The 21,211-nt window shown below is 41.9% G+C and overlaps 1 protein-coding gene across 1 annotated transcript in view; it reads left to right on the forward strand.

Moving 5' to 3' along the window:
* Positions 1-21,211, forward strand: part of ATP10A (ATPase phospholipid transporting 10A (putative)) — a gene marked incomplete at its 5' end in the record, with an annotated part of 187,782 nt that overhangs the window by 158,159 nt on the left and 8,412 nt on the right. Inside the window, 6 exons of the mRNA XM_038533681.1 lie at positions 3,220-3,323; positions 3,417-3,543; positions 8,981-9,165; positions 14,058-14,385; positions 17,357-17,433; positions 20,670-20,795. Coding sequence (XP_038389609.1) covers positions 3,220-3,323; positions 3,417-3,543; positions 8,981-9,165; positions 14,058-14,385; positions 17,357-17,433; positions 20,670-20,795 — 947 coding nt within the window. The remainder of the gene's footprint in view (positions 1-3,219; positions 3,324-3,416; positions 3,544-8,980; positions 9,166-14,057; positions 14,386-17,356; positions 17,434-20,669; positions 20,796-21,211) is intronic.

Raw genomic sequence — 21,211 nt, forward strand, 5'->3', positions numbered from 1 at the left:
AACTTGTCTGAAGCATAGAAGAAATAGAAATTGCACTTAGAGCATTTTAAAAACACATGTTAAGGGGCACCTGGGTGGCTCAGTGGTTGAGCATCTGCCTTTGGCTCACGTCATGATCCCAGAGTACTAGGATCAAGTCCTGCATCTGGATCCCCATGGGGAACTTGCTTCTCCCTCTGCTTATGTCTCTGCCTCTCTCTCTCTCTCTCTCTCTCTGTGTGTGTGTGTGTGTCTCTCATGAATGAATAAAATAAAAAATTTTAAAAACCACACCTGTTAAAATCATGAGTAGGAGTGGATGTTTTCCTCTGAGGTCCCCTCCATAGGGTTCTGAGCATTGCCAGCAGTGCCCTGGTAGGGACTCCACTGCAGTGTCCATCTGCACTGCTCAGCCAGAGTCAGAGCTGGAGTAGGGTTCCTCTCCATCTACTGCATCTTGAGGTCAGGGACTTGGGAGTCATCCGTACAGACTGACAGGAGCTGTTACTGTCTGATACTGTGCATGCCCCCCCAAATCCCTCCCTACCCAGCACCTGGCTGTGGCTGCAGGGACCTTCTCCACGTGCCCTTTAGGCCACCACCACCCACCAAAAGGTGCTAGGTAGCATTGGTGCCACTTCTGCCCCTGGTGTTGCCCCATTGTTCAAGTAGCTATGTTGCAGACACAGAATTCTTCCTACTGCCAAAGACAGAAAAACCACAAGGGGTCTGGGTTGCCTGTACAATATCAGAAAGAAGAGGCTGATATAGTGTGAATATCACTTAAAGTGCAGTATGAATGTGGGAATGCCTATAGTCTGAGATTAGTGCAGGAGAGCCAGGCTGACCACTTAACTGGGGCGGGGAGGGTCAATGGGTTTGCTTTCTAGGATAGGGCCCAATGCCCTCTTTTTAGATGCCTCCAGCTCCCTCAGTGCTTGCCTGCTTTGAGTTTGTGTTCTTTCCACCGACCTGGCCCCTCCATCAGAATGTAGACGTATCCCAGCATCTACGAATTGCCAATCCTGCAAACCCCAACACTGGCTCTTCCCAGTGACTGTCCAGCCATTGGTGGGGTGGGAATATACGAGGGAGAAGTCATGTAAGAATCAGGAGCAAGGTCGTACCTCAGGTGGCAGAGGATGTGTGTGTCTGGAGGAGTGAGGGGCCAAGGCAGAGCAGTACTACTTTTCTCCCTGTCCCAGGCCCTGCTTTGGTGACCTCATAGAGAAACAGCTCAGCGTGGCAGCCTGTGTGATCACACGCTCATCCATGGCTCCCAGTGTGCCAAGCTGCCAAGCCCACCCTCTAGCTCTGTCAGTTCTGTTTTGACCAAGTGTTCAGCCACAGCCCCTGCACACTGCTGCTTTGCTGGAGTGCAGTCTTCCTGTCCCCTCTCTGGAAACCAAAGTACTTTATTATTATTATTATTATTATTATTATTATTATTATTATTCTGATTCCAAAAGCCCTCAGGTAGACATGTATTTGCTCAAATAACAGCATGTGGAACAATTGTTATTATACCCTTCTAAAATTGCTATCACAGTATCAGGAGTAAATGGTAGTCAAAATTAAGATGTCATCTTTGGATTGTCATCTTTTCAGGAAATTTAAATTCCTAAAGCAAAGTAATCTAGGGCACTGTTTTCTCTTTTTTTCACTATTGTTCCTTTAAAGAGCCTTTTTAGACATTTTTTAATGATTTCCCCATGACATTTTAATGCCACAGATATGCTGTGTATTTGTTATATATCTGTGCCTTATGCTCTGCCTAAGTATGTTTTAAATAGGTAATTAAAATTAATTCTGGGCTTTTGTCCCAGAATCAATGTTTTAGACCCTCAGGGGTGCTATCTTCTCTCTGAAGAACACATGTCTGAGAGGTGAAAGTGTTTCTCCCAGGCCCAGTTTGTCTAGGGCCTGACTCAGATAGTAGACAGCCTGCCCCAGACCAGGGGCCTCACTACCAGTAAGTACAGTTGCTGGATTTAGCAAACAAAATATATTGAATGCCCAGTTAAGTTAAATTTGAATTCCAGATAAAAAAAAAAAAAAACACAATGTTTTTAGTAAAACTATGTCTTATGTGATATTTGCACATCCTATATTCTGTCTGGTAATACTGTTGGTGCTCTGGGGAAAGAAACTGCATTTTGTATTAAAGTACATTTTTTTTCACAAACTAGAAGAATATGTAGCTTCATTTACATCCACCTCCTGGACCAAGGACACCAGAGCACTCCTAATAAAGTTTTGTTTATATAAGCTTCTCATTTCAACAGAGGTCATTAATAACCATCAAAAATATGATTTGATTCTTTTTTAAAATACCAGCTTTTACTTTAAATTTTACGTGAAAAGTGTGTACTGTTTACATGTGATGAAATAGACTGGGGATGAGTCTAGTGGTGGGGAGGTTTACACATGTCTCTTATAGGAGGTTGTTGGAAGGATGCTTTTGTGACATTCCTGTTGCTTAATGAATTGCAATAAAATGCAGTTCCAAACTCAGCCAGCTAGAGCACAGCAGGAAGGTGCAGACCACTTATTTCCCACTGGCCCTGAAACACAGTCATAATATATTTTTATCATGCACAAACTAAAATGCCTTATGCCTTTCCACTCATAATCGGCAGCCCATGAAAATGGCAGATTTAAGAAAGTAAGCATCACCTTGTCATGGATGCCACAGTCAGGTGAGGCTCAGAGTCAGCACTTCTGGTTTGTCAATAAGAAGTAAGTCTGCTCAGCTGTGTCTACAGGAAACAAAAAGAGGCGGCTGTTTGGAGAACTATTAATGGACTTCGTTTTTTCTTTTTAATTGTGGTTAAAAAAAATACCCCACATAACCTAAAATATACCATCTTAATAAGTGACAGTTCAAGTAGTGAACATTGCTGTGCAATAGATCTCCAGAACTTCATCTTGCAAAACAAACACTGTACCCATTGGACAATTGCTCTTGCCTCCTCACCCCCTCAGCCGCTGGCAACCACTATTGTACATTCTGTGTCTGTGAGTATGACTACTTTCATGGGAAGCTAACCTGGAAGCGGGCTGAGAAATGCTTCCAGGCTGGAACCTCTGGGGTGATACCAACCTCTGATGTGGGTAAGCTACATATGTGGAGTTGTTTCAATGCCATGCAAAGCTACCTGAGGTTTATTGAATGGTCCAGGGCATTCCACTGGACTCTTGTTCTTACTTATCCCTATTTCTGCTTCTAATCCAACCTAGATGATGCCAGAGGAAGGCATCAAAAGAAAATCCGAAGCAAGACTCAGAATTACCTCAACTTGTATGCAGTGGAAGGCCTGCGCACCTTGTGCATTGCCAAGAGGGTGAGTGGGTGTCACCTCCACAAGCATGTGTGCTGACCACTGCCTCCATAGTGCTCAGTGCCTGCGTGGCACTCATCAGTGTGTTTCACATAGGTTCTGAGTAAAGAAGAGTATGCCTGTTGGTTGCAAAGCCACTTGGAAGCAGAATCTTCTCTGGACAACCGTGAGGAGCTTCTTTTCCAGTCTGCCATTCGCCTGGAAACAAACTTGCATCTGTTGGGTAATTATGCACATGAGCATGTGTTGTGCCAAGCAGTATGGAATTTGCAGAGACAGTTCTGGATGGGGAGGTGACATGGCTCTAGTCATTTGGTAGCTCTGCACATGCTTGGCTTGGTTGAAGAATTGCCTGGCCTGATGCTAGCATGGCTCCCAGGCCCAGCCATCCTTGAGAGAACATTCACACCATGGCCTGTTTCTGTGGCCTTCCATGTGCTGTCCGACCAGGCACCCAGTGACAACACCTGGCTTGCCTCCCCTTAAACCCTGCTTTCCCACCAGAAATAGAGATGAGGAATGAGGCTTCTCAACAACTGATGCTTGAAGGGACTCCCTCCACCTCCTACCCCTAAAACAAAAAGAAACTATTGGACTCCAGAAATGGCTGTACTTTACATCTTATGAATGTTTCATAGATTCAATTTGGATGAAAAGAAAAAAAGCTCATTTTTACTAAAATGTGTTCATATTTGCTACTGTGTTCATATTAGTATTTATAAGAATGTTTATTTTAATATTTAAAATATTTAATACTAAGTCTGTATTAAAGTAGCTGAGTCTTTGTATATGTACTATGACCATACCAGGAACTGCTTGTGATCAAGCTGTATATGCACACACCCCAACCCGTGGTGCCAATAGTCAGATGGTATACCTGGGGCATGAAGAAACTGGAGTCCATCCCTCTTCATTTAATACAGAAATGCTGTAATTTATTTGGCCCTATTCCCTGGACAAAGGATCTGGGCTATCTATATATCTATATATGCATATCTAATATAGTAATATATTTAATAGCATAACATACACACTGTATAATATTCTTTTTTGCCTATGGTGTCCTATAGAGGACATGCACTGCTCAAAAAAGCCCCAAGATCCAGATGCCCAGAGACATCATGAGCAATATCCTTGGGGGTGATTAAATAAAACACTTGGAAGACAGCTATGTTTTTTCTAGCTTGCTGGGTTTTAATTTACCGCACTAGGACTGTTCACATCTAGGAGATGCTTCTCCAAAAGATGCTGTTGATCAGATCTGTGGGATAGGCAGGGGTTCCTTCTTGATCCTCCTGGCCTATGGGCAGGTTGTACCTGTCTCACTTCTTCGACCCTTCACTGTGGGCACTCTCTTTGGAGGGCTCTGACTCTTGGATGCAGTAAAATTTGCCTCCCCAGTCCCTTCTACCAGTGGGTGATGGTCCCACCCTGTGGAGCAGGGCAGACAAAATCTCTTCCCTTTTCCAGAGGGAAACTGTTTGAGGGCTTGGCTATGAGTCCCCATGCTGTGTACCTGTATTTTTAGGCACTCTTACCTTTCCTTCTTTCAGAGTCTAGGAGCCTTGGCTTGGTTATCTGTCCTATCCTGGCTCTGTCACTTACTGATCATGAGAGCCTGGGCAAGTGACTCAGTCTTTTTGGCATCCTAGTCTCCTTATCTGCCAGGTAATAATCCTGTGGGGGGTGAGCAGAGGGGGTGCAGTGAAGCACTGAGCAAGGTCCAGGCACAGGGTCGAATACTTGGCTGCACGTGGGGATGAATCTTAGGTTACTGCCTCCATATCTGTTACAGCCTAGCTGACCTCTTCTGTACAGACTCCTTCTGGTGGTTGGGCATCCATCACCTCCCTTGGCCTCTATGCTGTATCTCTGTTAAGATGTCCTGAATTTTTAATAGCCCTAGAATACCCGAAGTTCATACTGAACTTGAGATCAACTCACCTTCCTCGATCTTTTTCAGAGGAATTGCTTTCTAGCTTGGATTCTGTAATGTTTACTTGGGCAACTATGTAAACATCTAAAAGCAAGGTTTTCTACTCATCCCTGTTCCAGTGTTTTTCTTTTGGGGCTAGGATAATAGAGGTTTTTAGGATCCTGATTCAGCCACATTCTGCTGTCATCCTCAGTGGATGTTTATCTCCAGGGCACATTCAATGGCTCTGAGAGGAGACAGTGAACCACCAGAGTGCCCCACAGTGGGCACCCGCAGTGTGCTGGAGTCTACTCATGCCTGCTGCTTGAGGGCCTTTTCATACATTTTCAGAAATTTTGCAATCACTGCTGTATTGCATAAATTTTCAAGAATTTTGCATAGCTTTTTGATGCTGTTGGTAGCTTGACATCAGCCAAGGTGAGTATATTTGTACCACAGAAATGGGAAAATACACCAAATCAGCTTCCCTCCTGCTAGCTGGTTGTTAAATACTTAGCATCTCTTCAAGTCTGGGATATTTATTTAGGATTCAAATGATGAAGCCTGAGCTGGAGAGTAGGAGAGCCACCATCACAGCTTTATCTACAGACACTGTGTTCCAAATCCTCACACTAATTTTTGAGAAATGCAAAGTAAACTATTTATATTTTTAATAAGCCCAAAGCCAAATATCCCTTCTAAACCTTTTCATTTAGGTTCTTATATTAAATAACATCAGAGAACTACAAAGAAAGGGTTACCAAGTATACTATGTTCTTGAAATTTTCTTTTCCATAATGTTCTGGCCAAGAGCCAAAATTCAAAGGACAACACTCTGTTCACTTTCCCCAGCATTCCTGTTTGTTTTCCAGATGTCACGTGAAACTCCCCTCCCACAAAAAGCCACCTGACACATTTGATCACAGTGAAGCATGGTGGCACTAGCTTGAACCCTACTACCTATCCTGTTATAACACTCAAAATGCCAAGTTCTCCCAAGGCTCAAGCTGTAGAGAGGTGGCATTTACTCTAAATTGCATGGATTCCATTACTAATAAGCTACGTTAGAGAGCTGAAGAAAGACCACTATGCTTCCAGATAATTTTTAAAGAACTGTTCCCTGAGATTTACTCTATTCTCAGCCGCATTTCATACTGAGATAGGTATACTTTACATAATTCTCTTTGTGAGTTCAATAATATTTCTGTGTTTGATTCAAAGCTTCACAGAGAGGTTAGGATCAATCCAGCAACCTAGTTAGGACCCATTACTTTGGCCAGTTAGCTCCTGAAATGAAGACGCTTTATTTTTAAGGTATTAGGTTTTCCCCCAAGGACTGGAATTTATGTCAGTCCTTCCCTGCTTTTCTTGGAGGACATTTATCAAGGAGCCCTGGCTGAGCAACTGGTTTACAAAGGTGGAGAGTTACAAGTCCCTTTTGTAGAAAGTGGCTTTCTAGTGAAGGGTGGGTAACTGGTTGAGTTACTCACAAAGTACTGCTTTTGTAGTGGAAGCTTTCCTAGAGCAGCCAGACAGGTCAGAAGTTTGGAGCATGAGACACACTGTGCATAGAATGCTAGCTATTCCCTAGCTAATCTCACCTTTGCTTTCCACATCTATATGATGGGGATAGTTGTAGTACTCACATGTTAGGGATGCTGCAGAAATTTTTGACAATTAATAATTCATCAAGGGTAGCCACCATTATGATTATTCCATACACTGTTATTATTAAGTATGAAAAAGATATTTTTTTAAAGACTTAGAGAGAGAGCACACACGTGCACATGCCCAAAGGGAAGGGTCTGTGGGAGAGGGAGAGAGAAACTCTTAACTAGACTCCATGCTGAGCACAGATCTGATATAGAGCTTAATCTCAGAACCCCAAGATCATGACCTTAGCCAAAACCAAGAGTTGAACACTCAACCAACTGTGCCACCAAGGCTGCCCTGAACAAGACATTTTGAATGCATGAAGACAGACATGATCATCTCTCCCTCTTTCCCTAGATATCAGGGAATATATCACAGCAAAAGTGATATATTGGTAGATATCAACTCTTTTGGATGATTAAAATAGGGAGCCAGAGACCTAGAGCACACACTGTCTCCCCATACTAGAGCTGGGGGGCTAGGGGTTAAGAGAAAGGCCAAGACCAGGTGGCTTTCCAGTGCCTGGGTTGTCAGGGATATGCTTACAGTGCACATGAAGTGTAATATGGTTTTATTCCTAAGTAGACTTTGAAACCCACACCCCTGCCTGATTCTTCTCATGTGAACTCTGATTCAGAGCTGAGGGCAGCTTGGGTACAATATCTCCTCTTCCTTTTTAATCCCTTCCCAGGTTCCCATTAGCCTTATGATACATTCAAATGAGAGGTAAGCCCAGGTCTAACACATTGTACATACGGCATGAGATGAAAAGAGAGAAGACTGACACTTACCCCTGAGGGGGCTTCTAGAGAGCTCTTGATGCTCTGTTTCCTGAGCTCAGGTCTGGTTGAACAGGTATGTGATTTGTGAAAGGGCATTATAGGATATATTTAAGAAATGCACGGTATTTGTACATGTATTATACCTTGGCTCCACGCTCCCAGCACCTCCCAACATCCGTTCTAGGAGGAGAAGGGGTGTCTTTCTTAGTCATTTCAGGTTGCCATAGCAAAATATCATACATGGGGCAGTTTAAACAGCAGACATTGGTTTCTCACAGTTATGGAGGCTGGAAGGCCCACATCAAAGTGCCAGCCAGTTTGGTTCCTTAAAGAGCTCTCTTCCTGGTTTGCAGATGACTATCTTCTTTATGTATTCTTGAATGGTGGAGAGAGATCATCTCTCTTGTGTCCCTTATTAAAAGGGCACTAGCTCCATTCATAAGTATTCCACCCTCCTTCATAATGCCATCACAACAAGGGTTAGGGCTTCAACCTATGAATTTTGGAGATGGGGGACACATTCAGCCCATAGCAGCCTCAGGGAACAGTGTGACAGGGAAAGGCTGGGCCAATGAGAAGTCCTCAGGCAATGCTCTACTTCTAGAGGGAAGGTAGAGACCATCTCATTAAGTTGACAACAGGAGAAAAATTTAAGCTGACCTGGAGAGCACTTGTCTCCACTGGGTAGAAGATTTGTCCCAATATACAGAGGCCTGCATCGGGAAATTCGCTGTTTATTATGTTTGTGGAAATTACCCATTCTGGATAATGTTGCTTTCAAGAAATAATGGACTTATATAGTCTATTCAGACTGCTAACAGTAAGCATTGCTGAGAACAAATATTGTGGATGTCATTTAGAAGCTGTGTATGGGATGGACAATACTGAGAGAAAATATTGTGGATGTCATTTAGAAGCTGTGTATGGGATGGACAATTTTTAGGACATTTTCATCCTTCAGAATATGGTCATTCCATATTCTTCCTTACAAGCTTTGTTTCTAAGTTGTTATGTTAAAAATTAGCCTTGTGTTGGAAAGCATTGGAAGTGCTTTGTTGTAGATACAAAGAATTATATTCAGTGCCTCAGTTATTCTGTCTCCTTGACTGTGTCAGTGGAGGGAGATACTAAAAGTGTTCACTGCTGTCCTGAAACGATGAATCATCATCCACAGGAGACGGGGAATCAAGCAGGTCCCAGTCTGTGGGGTCATGCCAGTATCTTTGGTACGTTGGCAATGGCATTTGTACCCCATTAGAGTTTGAGGACATGTGAGGAGGGGGCTCACCTACACTTGCACATTTGACCAGGTGCCACTGGGATTGAAGACCGCCTGCAGGATGGAGTCCCAGAAACCATTGCTAAATTGCGTCAAGCAGGCCTGCAGATTTGGGTTCTCACTGGCGACAAACAAGAAACCGCCATTAACATTGCATATGCCTGCAAACTGCTGGACCATGATGAGGAAGTCATCACTCTGAATGCTGAATCCCAGGTATGTAGATTTCCAGGAGGCCATGCTCTTCCTGGGGCAGCTTCATACCCAACTAGCCCCCACAGCAACAGGAATACTTGCCATTTCAGGAAACTGCTGTAAGATGGGCCTTTGCCCTCTCCCTCTGTGTTTGCACCTGTGTTGTGTTTCTGGCACTTACATGTTCTTGTTATATTGCCTAGGAAAATGTGGGATTTGATGGAATTTCTTAATTTCCAAAAGGTGCATCTCTGGACTTTATTAATGCAAAGTTCAACCTGCTTTTTTCTGACCTATTCATGTCAACAATATTGGAGAATTGTTTCATGAGGTCACACAAGTCAGCAAATCAGTCCATTCAGCACTGATGTACCCAGGATAGGATGAGTTGTCTCAGAGATGTCTGGGCACTTAGAGTCTTCATCCAGTCATGTTTATCTATCCAAATCTCCAAATATGTAGGGAGTATCTACTTGTCATAAACCTGGCCTGAGCTCTTATTCTTTGAGTGAGCTCCCACTTGAAACAACTTTTTTAACTGTATGACGAGGTCTGATTCATCAACTTTTTCTCCTATGGATTATCATTTAGCTGTTACATTTAAGATGGGCCTAGTCACAAAGATTTCTCCTGTATATTCTTATAGTTTATTGCATCTTTAGACACATTCCACTCTGTGTAGAATTTTGTATAAGGTATAAAGGTCAAGTCAAACTTCATTCTTCTGCATGTAGCTGACCAATCCAGCACCATTTGTTGAAAAGTCTTTTTTTTTTTCCTTTGAATCGTCTTACTCTTTTGTTGAAAATCAGTTGGTCATGTTTTTTAGGGTCTATTTCTGGACATTCTGTTCTGTTGAACTGATCTGTGTGTCTTTCCTTTCACCAGTGTCATGCTGCTCTATGGGATTTTTTAAGAAGTCTTAAAATTGCTGTGTTTTTTTTTTTTTTTTTTCTGATTATTCTCTCTGTCATTAGTTCTTCTGTTCCCTTTCCTGCCTGTCTTTGGGTTATTTAAACATTTTAATATTCCGTTTTAATGTGTCTCTTTCCTTCGACAACATTGTTTTACTTGGATTCTTTAGCTTCCTTTTTTTTTCTTAGAGATTACAACATGCATACTTAAATTGTCACTGTCTACTTACAACCCGTATTTTGCTACTTCACGTAGAATGAAGTAGTTTTGTCCCTCCATGTGTCCTTTTACCCTCTTATATAGTAGGCATCTTCTGTATGATAGCTACAGAGATTGAAATTCTCATCAGATAATAATTTTTGCTGTCAACCAAAAAGCATACTTTAAAGAAGTGTAGAGGGAAGGAATAGCCCATTTTATTTACATAAATATTGACAATCTCTGCCACACTTCTTTCATCCTTGGTGTTACAAGTGTCCTTGTAGCATTTTTTCCCTCTTCCCTACTTTAGAGTAGGTCTACTGGCAATAAATTTTGTTACTTTTGTTACTTTTCTTTATGATTTATCTCTAAATCATTGTTACCCTATAGCTAATGCATCATTTTTATCTGGATGTTTTTAAATTCTTTTTATTTTGTTTTTAGTTTAAGCAGTTTGATTATGGTATGTTTGGGCACAGATTTATGTGTTTATTTATTGATACTCTGGGATTTGATAAACTGTTTGGCTCTGAGGTTATGTCTTTCACTAAATTTGGCAAATTTTTAGCCATTATTTATTTCTTTAGACACTTTTTCTGTACTGCACTTGCTCTTCTTGTGGAAGATTGATGATATGAAGGTCAGATCTGGTTTGCCTCAAAGCTCTCAAGCTGTCTTCATTTTTTAATTTTGTTTTTCTCTCTTGTTCAGATTGGTTAATTTCTATTGATCTTGGAGTTCACTGACTTTTTCTTCTGTTATTTCCATTCCATTATTGAGCCCATTTAGTAACTTGTTAAAAAAATACTTTATATGGTTTATGGTTTTAAACTTACAGAAAAATTGCAAAGATAGTATTGACAGTTCCCATATAATCTACACCCAGATTTTCTTAATATTAACATCTTTACAGTAATCAATGAACCAATATTGACATATTATTACTTACTAAAATCTACATTTGGAGTGCCTGGGTGGCTCAGTATATTGAGCACCTGACTCTTGATTTCAGCTCAGGTCATGATCTCAGGGTCCTGGGATCAAGCCCCATATCAGGTTCTGCACTGGGCATGGAGTCTGCTTAAGATTCTCTCTCTCTCTCTCTCTCCCTCTGCCCCTCCTTGCCTCTAAAAAAAGAATTAAAAAATAAAATCTATCTTATATTTAGAGTGTCTTAATTTTTACCTAATATCCTTTTTGTGTTCCAAGATTCCATATACAATATCACATTACATTTAATTGTCATGTTCCCTTGAGCTCTTATTGGCTTTAGCAGTTTCTTAAACTTTCTGGTTTTGATTACTTGGTAGTACTAGTCAGGTATTTTGAAAAATACTCTTATGTGGGGATTTGTCTGATGTTTTTCTCATGACTAAATAGGGTTTTGAGTTTAGGGGGAAAACTCCATAGACCTAAAGTGCCATTTTCATCATTTTATTACATCATATCAAGAGTACATTCTATCAACATGACTTATAACTGTTGATGTTATATTTGTCAGCTTTCTCCACTGTAAGCCAATTAATTCTACCCATTTCCATATTGTACTCTTTAGAAGGAAGCATCTACGCAGAGTTCACAGTTAAAAAGTATGGAGTTATATTCCCCTCAATAAGGACAGAGTATCCACATAAATTATTTAGAATCTGGTGAGCTTTTTATTTTTTAAGGTGTTTTTTGGCTGTAAAAAATCTATTGGTTCTTTATGTCTTCTGTTTTTTTTTTTTTCCCTGACACTTTTTATTCATTTCTAAAATGTCCACTCTTATTAGAGCATTTTTATAATAGCTGCTTCAGAGTCTTTTTCTAATTCTGGAATCTATCATATTGGCTTTGGCTTCTGTTGATTGCCTTTTTACACATGCATAGAGAATTTCCTGCTTCTTTGTATTCTGATGAATTTTGGACAGGTAATCCATCCTCTTAGATTCAGGCTGTAAGCTCTGCACAGCCTCTGGATAGTGGTTTTAGTGTCAGTATTATATAGCTTTTGTCAAGCTGTTAGAATATGTCTCACATTTTTGTCATCCCTTAATAAAAGTTTGGAACTTGGGTGACAGTCTATTCCAAGTTCGATTCTCAAAAGTCTTTATTACACGATTTAGGATTATGGCTATGTGTGCACAACTTGTGGGTGAGTTCAGGAATTAATAAACTATTCTATGGGGTCAGCTGACCAAGGTCTTCCCTCTTCACAATTTTTTCCAGTACTTTCTGGTTCTCTGGGATTCCCCTTTCTAGGCCTCTGGCCAGAAAGCAATGGTTTGAGTTACCTTGCTCTACTTTGTATGTCTGCACCAACACCTCCATCCAAGGCCAAATGGTGGTAGAACAGAAAGAAAAAAAGCAGTAATCTTGCCACTGCAGGACCACAGCTTCTCTGATAGAGCCTTCAGCAGCATGTGATCCTGCTGCCACTGTTAGCAAAATTTCCTGAGGCTGGGTTCAAAAGAATAGAGGAAAAAATAAATAAAAATGGGATATCCACTATCTTCTCTGAGCATTGGGAGTTCTCTTTTCCACTCCTCAAGCCAGAATGGGAAGGCTTCTCCTGGAGCTCTCTCTTTCCCTGCTTTGGCAAACATTTCCTCGTTCCATAATGCTTGGGTACAGACCAAGTGCTTCCAGAGGGAGAATAGAAAACTCACTCACCTGTCCAGTGTGCTTAGAATAATGGTCTTCCTCCCCAGTCCAACAGCTACTATTTATTTTCAAAGTCCTCAAACAGTTACCCAATGAATTCTGTTTGGCTGCCATAGCTGCATTCAGTGGGGGAGCCAGGGTGGATGTGCTTACTCCAATTTTAGCAGTGCTTTGTGCTAGCCCAAGGAAACTCATGGTGTTTATACGATGAGATCCCACATCCTCTTCCAGCCCTACTTCAGTTATTACCACTCCCAACCCCACCTTGAAAGCATATCTCTCCCTCTTCCTCTTCATTATCTTGTAACACTTTGGCGCATCCTAGTCTATACTGTGATCGTGTGTATGTTCAGCTCCTCCCATTTGTTTGAGGACCAGTAACTCTGTCTTCTCAGTCTTCTTTTCTTTTCTCTTACTTACTTTTCTAAATACAAAAAGTATTATCAGTAAGCATCTACTTAACACAACTGAATTTCCAGAGTCCATTGTTGGAAATTGGTTGCTTACCCTGTGGACTCACTTTCCATAAAGGGCCCAGAACCACTTGCCTTCTCTGGAGTGTGTTTATTCCCAGAATAGCCATGTCTTTTATGTCCCCCGATCCTTCAGTGTCCCCAATAACTTTTCCTATTCTCTCTGGAATCCAGGTACAGTTTTGGAAGGGTATTGCCAATAAAAGCCTCAGTAATTATGCTTCTTAAAATATTTATTTCCCTGGTCGACTGGAGAGCTTAGGAAAACAATAATAATTACACTTCTTTAGAGGATAATCATCACAAGGACTTTTAAAGGGTTTTGTACCTCACAGGTAAATAAGAATGACTGAATAAAAGCCTCAGAGAAGCATAGAGAAGTACACACAAGGCCCCCTCAGCCTAACCAGCCAGCAGTTTAGCCACAGTATAGTCAGGCATTCCAATGTAAAGATAATCTAGTCTAACCTCCACACGGTATGATGGGCAACGAAGTGGGAATCTTATCAAAACCCTAGACAAGCTCATCTTCAATGTGGAAAATCATCTTCAACTAAGTTCTCTTCTGGGCAGCGTCTATAACCTGGTGCCCTTGAGATTATCAAACTATCAGTGTTGAGGTAGGTAACCTAATCTGTGGTGCAGCTGAGTGAACTGTGCTTCCTCTCGTGTCCATTTCAGGAGGCCTGTGCAGCCCTGCTAGACCAGTGCCTACACTATGTGAAGTCCAAGAGCCCTTGCAGCACCCCTCAGAAGACTGAAGGCAACGTGAGCGTGGGGTTCTCCCCTCTATGCCCACCCTCCACATCCACCACCTCTGGCCCCAGCCCAAGCCTCGTGATCGATGGGAGAAGTCTGGCCTACGCCCTTGACAAAAACCTAGAGGACAAATTTCTCTTTCTCGCTAAGCAGTGCCGGTCAGTTCTTTGCTGTCGCTCGACACCTCTGCAGAAGAGTATGGTGGTGAAACTGGTCAGAAGCAAGCTCAAGGCCATGACCCTGGCCATAGGCAAGTATCCAGGCCAGCCAGGCAGGGCCCTGTGAAATGAGTAGCCCCCATCTTATGCAGCTGCTTCCTCTGACACATCTTGGACTTTTCACTTCTTCTATTCTATACTATAAGATAGGGAAACACTTCCTTGTTCTTCTTACTGTTTATAAAATCACACCCAATGCAATAAAATAAGCAGCCTGGTTGAAATATAAAACATAGATTTGAAAACCACAAAAACGGTACAATAGTTAAAGCTATATATATAGAAGGCTGGTAGATTTAAGAAAACAGAGCTTATACTTTTTCTTGGGAGACAAAAGACTAAAGATCTGCTATCCCAGGCAGCCTCTGCCATAGCAGAGCCCTGCAAGCTAAGCATTATCTCAGAACACCTTAAAAAGAAGGCCCTAAAAAAAGAAGAAGAAGGCCCTTTGCAGGAGCTTCTGGTCACCATGAGCCAACTGGAGTCCAAGACTCCATAGTACTGCAAAACCCCAGAGACTTGATGATGATCAGAATCCCCATTACCTCTTATCCTTTGAACTTTACTAATTTTCCAAGACAAGCATGTAATTAAATGAGTCCATCATAAACATGTGAATAGATGCTAAGTCTTACATCATTTCCTTAAGGACCGTGCATCTAATGGTGATCTTTCCTTGAAGACTGTTGGCCTGGAGAGCCTTCTAGGCTCCACTCCAATGCTCAATAGTCCTCACCTACCTCTTCTGAGGGTTTCATCCCCACCCACATCTGGTTGGGGTCCCGCCTCCAGCCAGGTTTGGGGACTCAGCAGCACCACTTGCTGGTGAGGTAGCCTGGAGAAAGGGGTGATCTTGACTCCCAGATATCAAAAAGTTTGGTCTCCCTGAATATAGAATCCATACCTAGGTGAGATTTTGGATCTCACCAATCAATAGTAATTATAGTATTTTCTGCAAAAGATCTGTGACAGCCTCACCTTGTTGATATGGGGATTGCTACCCTCTCACATGGGATGCTTCATTAGGACAGAATTGAAGCTGGTAGAGCCTGGGTCTGAGGTGAGATGACCTTAGTGTGGTTGTCATGGAGACAGCCTTGTACATCCTGAGGACTGTGGTAGCAGCTGTGGAGAGTGAGATGAGCACAGAAGTGAACACATGTTTAGCTATGACTCCCTGGTCCAAGCTATGGGAAGGCCTAAGGAGTGGACCCCTTTCAAGGGAGGCTATCTTAGTCCCACCTTAGCTCTTATGTGTCTGCCTTGGCCTACAGAGCTACCTTAGCAAGTGTTGAGGTGGGTGCTGAGGACTGTGCAGGCTGGATACAGGCTTTTCTGAGATCCTCTCTGGTAGCATGAGGATCATACTCCCTGGGTAAGGCTGTCATAACACATGGAGGAATTAATTACATTTTCACAGCCTGCTCAGTGCCTGGGTCAGCCATGGAATCACTGGTGTATGGTATTTATTAAAAAAAAAAAAAAAAAAAAATGGAGGTAAAGTCTTAGTTGGTTAGAAAAAAAAGAAAAACAAAATAGACTCAAAAGAGAAAGGGAAAGTAATGACCCATTAGAACATTAGCTCATTTCTTGACCTTGAGTGAAAGCATTAATGGCACCTTGTCCCCAGTGTCCAATGGTTAATAATGTAGAGAGAACGTTGTTGTCTGCCATATCTCACTTTGATTGGGACATTCTGGGAAAAGCTGCAGAAATTGTTAACTATTTCACAGAATTTCAGCTTGACAGATATTGACTAAATACTTATGTTGGGTCCAGTGCAATAAAGAATACGAAAAAAATATCACAGGACAGAGACTTCCTATAGCTAGGTTATAAATTACTCTGACTTGTATATCTGCACTTTTTGTATATTTGAAACCTGGGAGGTACTCTGTGATTTGGGCCCTTCTGCCCTATTCCCAAGTGACAATGACTTTAAGTCTATGCTTGCTTTTCCCCAAAGGTGATGAGATCTCTGACCTATGTCCTGTGTTCCTAACCATTTTCTGTCAGCAGCTTCACTGAATAAATAGAAGTACTTTTTTTTTTTAAGATTTTATTTATTTATTCATGAGAGAGAGAGAGAGGCAGAGACACAGGCAGAGGGAGAATCAGGCCCCATGCAGGGAGCCTCATGTGGGACTCGATCCCAGATCTCCAGGATCACACCCCGGGCTGACAGTGGTGCTAAACCGCCGAGCCACCAGGGCTGCCCTAGAAGTCCTTCTTTATCACAGGTTTAGAGGGCCCAAAGGTAAGCACAATACCTTACCTTACCTGATTACCTAGCTGGTAAGCAGCATACAAAAAGAGCTATACAGTTTGCTGGGCAGAATTTAACCTCCTTTGTTCAGTTTAGAAAGCTGTTCATGGGGCAGCCCCGGTGGCCCAGTGGTTTAGCACCGCCTTCAGCCCAGGGTGTGATCCTGGAGATCTGGAGTCCAGTTCTGCATCTGGCTCCCTGCATGGAGACTGCTTCTCTCTCTACCTGTGTCTCTGTCTCTGTCTCTCTCTCTCTCTCTCTCTCTCTCTCTTTCTCTGTGTCTGTCATGAATAAATTTTAAAAAATAAAAATAAGAAAGCCATTCATGTGAGCATGAACTAGAATAGCCTTTACTGATATGTTCTACATATGATAAAGGCTAGAGCTCCATAAGTAATGATGACGATGATGATAGCATCTTTATTATGACAGACACTGTATTAAAGACTATAATTATGTGAGCCAATAATGTAGAGTGAGTACTAAACAAAATGGTAACCATGCTAGCCTGCTTTCTGAAATATCTCTTGATGTGACTGGCAGTTCTAAACCTCACAACATGTTTGTTCTGACTGCTTTACTCAATTTTCCCAGGGCAGACTCTGCGCTGCCTCTTCCTCACTCATCCCCACGACCCTTTCACAGGACTCACTCAGTAGGGACCCCATGAAGATCCATCAAGCCCTTTGATTCTGTGCATCCCAACTCAAACGATTCTTCTATCTGTGCTTTTCTAGGAGATGGAGCCAATGATGTCAGCATGATCCAGGTGGCAGATGTGGGTGTGGGAATCTCGGGCCAGGAGGGCATGCAGGTAAAGACTGATCCCGGCTGTCCTATATGACCAAGTGGCCTGCTGTTTTACCTTCCCATGGCTTTTTCCAACAAAGCTAAAGGGTTGGCCTTCAGTACAATATGATGCTCACCTTCTGCTAAGCCAGTAGTAGAAGATAAGGTATAATGGCTAGTTCTTCATGTTTATGAAGCAGTAAATAGCTTTGCCTACATCAGTAAGCAGATTTTTGTGAAATAAGTGGCACAGAGTGAGGCAAGGTGAGTCATCACCTTCTCTCCGGCTGTTTATGGCTCATCCTTGGAAGAAGGCATGATTTACTATTCCTGAACATTAGGGATACCACGTAAAAAAATGACTCTGCTGTAGGACTGTTGGAACTTGGTATCACTATAAAAATGGAATGTAGCCATCTTGACTCACATGAAAATTTATCTCTGCCTTTTTCATTTGTCACTAGGTTGGTCCTCAGCATGTGATTTAGATGTTGAACAACTGAGTTCATTAAAAATAACTTTCTTCTAGATGCAGTATTACAACAATTTCCAACATTTGATTAACTTTGAATCATATTTTTTTAACTTGGTGGAGAGTTTAGAGAACACGTATCTAGTTTCCTTCTAATCCTTCTAAAAATCCAGAGTTGGTCACCATTTAGTCATTGGTTGATTTAATCATTGATGCAATCAATAGTTGTTCAGGAACTTTTACATGTGCCAAGGCTGATGCAGAACTCATTAATTTTCTTACCTGACATTAAAATAACAGTAAGTTGGAAAGTCCCAAGCTAGAAACACAGTAGTTCCTCTTGGCCCATCCTCAGTATGTACCTTACTCTCCTCTTGCCCTTATCTGACGAGAGTCACTGTGCAATATTATTCGTGTAGTTTTAGTTCTTCCACAGAATTGAAAATGCAGCCCAGGGTTGGACTCATCCTGGCCTTTAAACACTGTATGCATGGGGAGTGAATAGGTGAACAAAGTCATTGGTTCATTTCTGATGTTTTCATCATTACCTCCACTGTAGCTGTTTCCCATAGTGAAGAGCTGACCAAGGCAGTGCCTGTATATAGCATATGCAGAGAAATGCACCGAGTAAATATATTTTGTATGAAAGACTCCCAGATATGTGGATGGGGAGGGGACTGAGTTACCCTCACTGCTCACTCCCCCAAGGCAGGGCCAGTGCAGATATACACTTCAAACCATGTGAAAAGTGATGGGAACAGCTAAATGATAGGGCACATACTAAGATGAAGCTTTGTGTGGGTATAACTTCTAGGTAGGATGTAGTTGGATAGTTCTGCATTTATTTAAAGCTATATTTTTTATTGAGGATACATTATGTAAGATGATGGTAAGGTCTGATACCTTTCCTTCCTGTTCCAAGTGCTCAGGTTCCCAGGGAATATTTCCCTATTTGCATTTTAGTCAATCCAGTAAGCAAAGGTGAGTCCTTTGGAAGATGGACTTTGTGGAATGCTGTGATAACACAGACACTAGGAATCTGAGCAGAGTCATCAAGAATGAGTAAGGGTGTTTGGAGCTCCCCAGCTTAGCCAAGGTGGGAAGCTTATCCCAGTTAGGCAAAGGAGATCCTGCATCTCCATGAAGCTTGGTCTTCGTGGGGTCATCTGGTCCACTGTGTTTATTGAGCATCCCATGGGGCCAAGCACAACTGGGAAGTCAGGGTGCAGGGTGATAACAACATCTACTAACCTAGCTCTCATGGAATGTCCAGAAAAGCTGGGAAGATGCGTACATATTTTAAATGTACACAAATAGTTAAAATTGTAATAAATGCTATCAAAGAGAAACACTGGTCTTGGTGTTGAGTATTTCATAGGAAGATCTAATCTAGCTGGGAGCATTTTGGAAGACTGCCTTATTGGAGAGACAAACAGTGGGTTTAGGCCTAAATTTGGAGGTGGGAAGGAGTGGCAGAAGGCTGGAAAGGAGTACACAAAGCCTTCAAACCCCAGTATTGACAGGAAGAGGTATATAAACAGTATTTGCTTTGAATACTGTGCATCCCAACTCAACTTGAATCCTTAACTTTTGGCTTAGGAAGAAGACCATTCAAAGGCTTCACACTTTTCTGTCACGTATAATGACATTATTCTGTTCCACCAGAGCGACTGCATCAAGCATGATCTAACTCTTTTCAAGGAGTTATTTGATTAGAGGGAAATCAGTTGAATTTTAAAAGCAGACTTATATTTTTGTGTAGAACAATCCTCCAAAAATAAGCAGAAATCTGTCTTTTCCTGACATTTTCTTTGACTTTTTTTTTCAAATAGAGAAATTCATTATATGGTGGGTTCTGAGTTATTTTGGGTACAAAAGGTGTCATTTTGATGGCATTTGTCTGGTCCACTTAGTTTAATTGTATAGAGCATGATACTAGTGAGGTGAGTGGATGCTTCTGCCCCCAGTCATCTGCCCTTTCCATGGAGGAAACCTGCTGTCCCCACTCCCTCTGGGTGGAGTAGACACCCGTTGCCCTTTTGCAGCTTCCTAGGACTGGGTTATATGAAGGCCAGCAGAGCCATGGCTTTGCTTATCACCTGTGGCTCCTGAGGATAAGTACCCAAAACACATCTCACAAGATGGCCAACTGCTTGTATCTGATTCATACAAAAGGAAAAGGGGCAGCTTTGGCTCATCTTTGAGTTGAGATCCTAATATGAATGAAACATAAGGAGGGTGGAGAATAGCAGGGAAACTGTGTATATTTCTGGGTTTGGGTTTTTTTGTTTTTTGGGTTTTTGTTTTTGTTTTTTTTGTTTTTGTTTTGCTTGAAGAAAGCATGAAAAAACAAAAACTTTTAAATATTTTTATTTATTTATTTATTCAGAGAGAGAGAGAGAGGCAGAGACACAGGCAGAGGGAGAAGCAGGCTCCATGCAATCCCCGGGACTCAATCCCCGGTCTCCAGGATCACACTCTGGGCTGCAGGCGGCGCTAAACCGCTGCGCCACCAGGGCTGCCCACAAAAACTTTTAAAAATCAGCTACATATATTTGAAATCTTAAATGAATTCTGTAAAATGATATCCCTGAACTAGAGTGCTTGTTGAAATTGATTTTTTTTTATTTGAAGGAAATAATAAGGGAAACAGGTAAAGTTAGCCTTGGCCTGTCACATGCACATTGTGTTTGAAACTGAATTTCTCCATGTCTTGTATTTGGGAGAGATATGACAGATTTTAGACGGCGTAACTTGTCACTGATAAAGGAACTTCTTTCCCTTTCAAGGCAGTGATGGCCAGCGACTTCGCAGTGCCAAGATTCCGATACCTTGAGAGACTCTTAATTGTTCACGGACATTGGTGCTATTCCCGACTTGCCAATATGGTGCTGTACTTCTTCTACAAAAATACAGTAGGTATTTGACATTTCTGGTTTCTAGGTTTTTGAATCAAAAAGCCTGAGCTATGTCAAACCATCACCTGAATGTAGTCATCTGACCATCCCAGAGCTTCCTGTTGGTTCCATCCTCCTTGACTTTTGTGAACTTACCCTGAGCCTGGCCTGGCCTTCTACCCGATAGGCTCAGAAGTCTAACTTCCAGACACATGAAGGTTAGTTGCACCCCTAAGGGAGAAGGTTGTGGAAACAGACTGATCAAACAAGAATGTCCATTTAGTGCTTTATAATAAGAAGTGGGGGAATCATGAGTTACAGTGGTCCATTCAAGGTCACACAGCTAGTGAGTAGTCAAGGCATTTGACCCCAGTTCATCAGATTCCTCACTCTTAACCACTCTGTTAATGTTTCCTAGGAGCAGACTGGTGAAG

The sequence above is a fragment of the Canis lupus genome, chromosome 3 (assembly GCF_011100685.1).
Source record: "Canis lupus familiaris isolate Mischka breed German Shepherd chromosome 3, alternate assembly UU_Cfam_GSD_1.0, whole genome shotgun sequence".
Taxonomy (NCBI): Eukaryota; Metazoa; Chordata; class Mammalia; order Carnivora; family Canidae; genus Canis; species Canis lupus.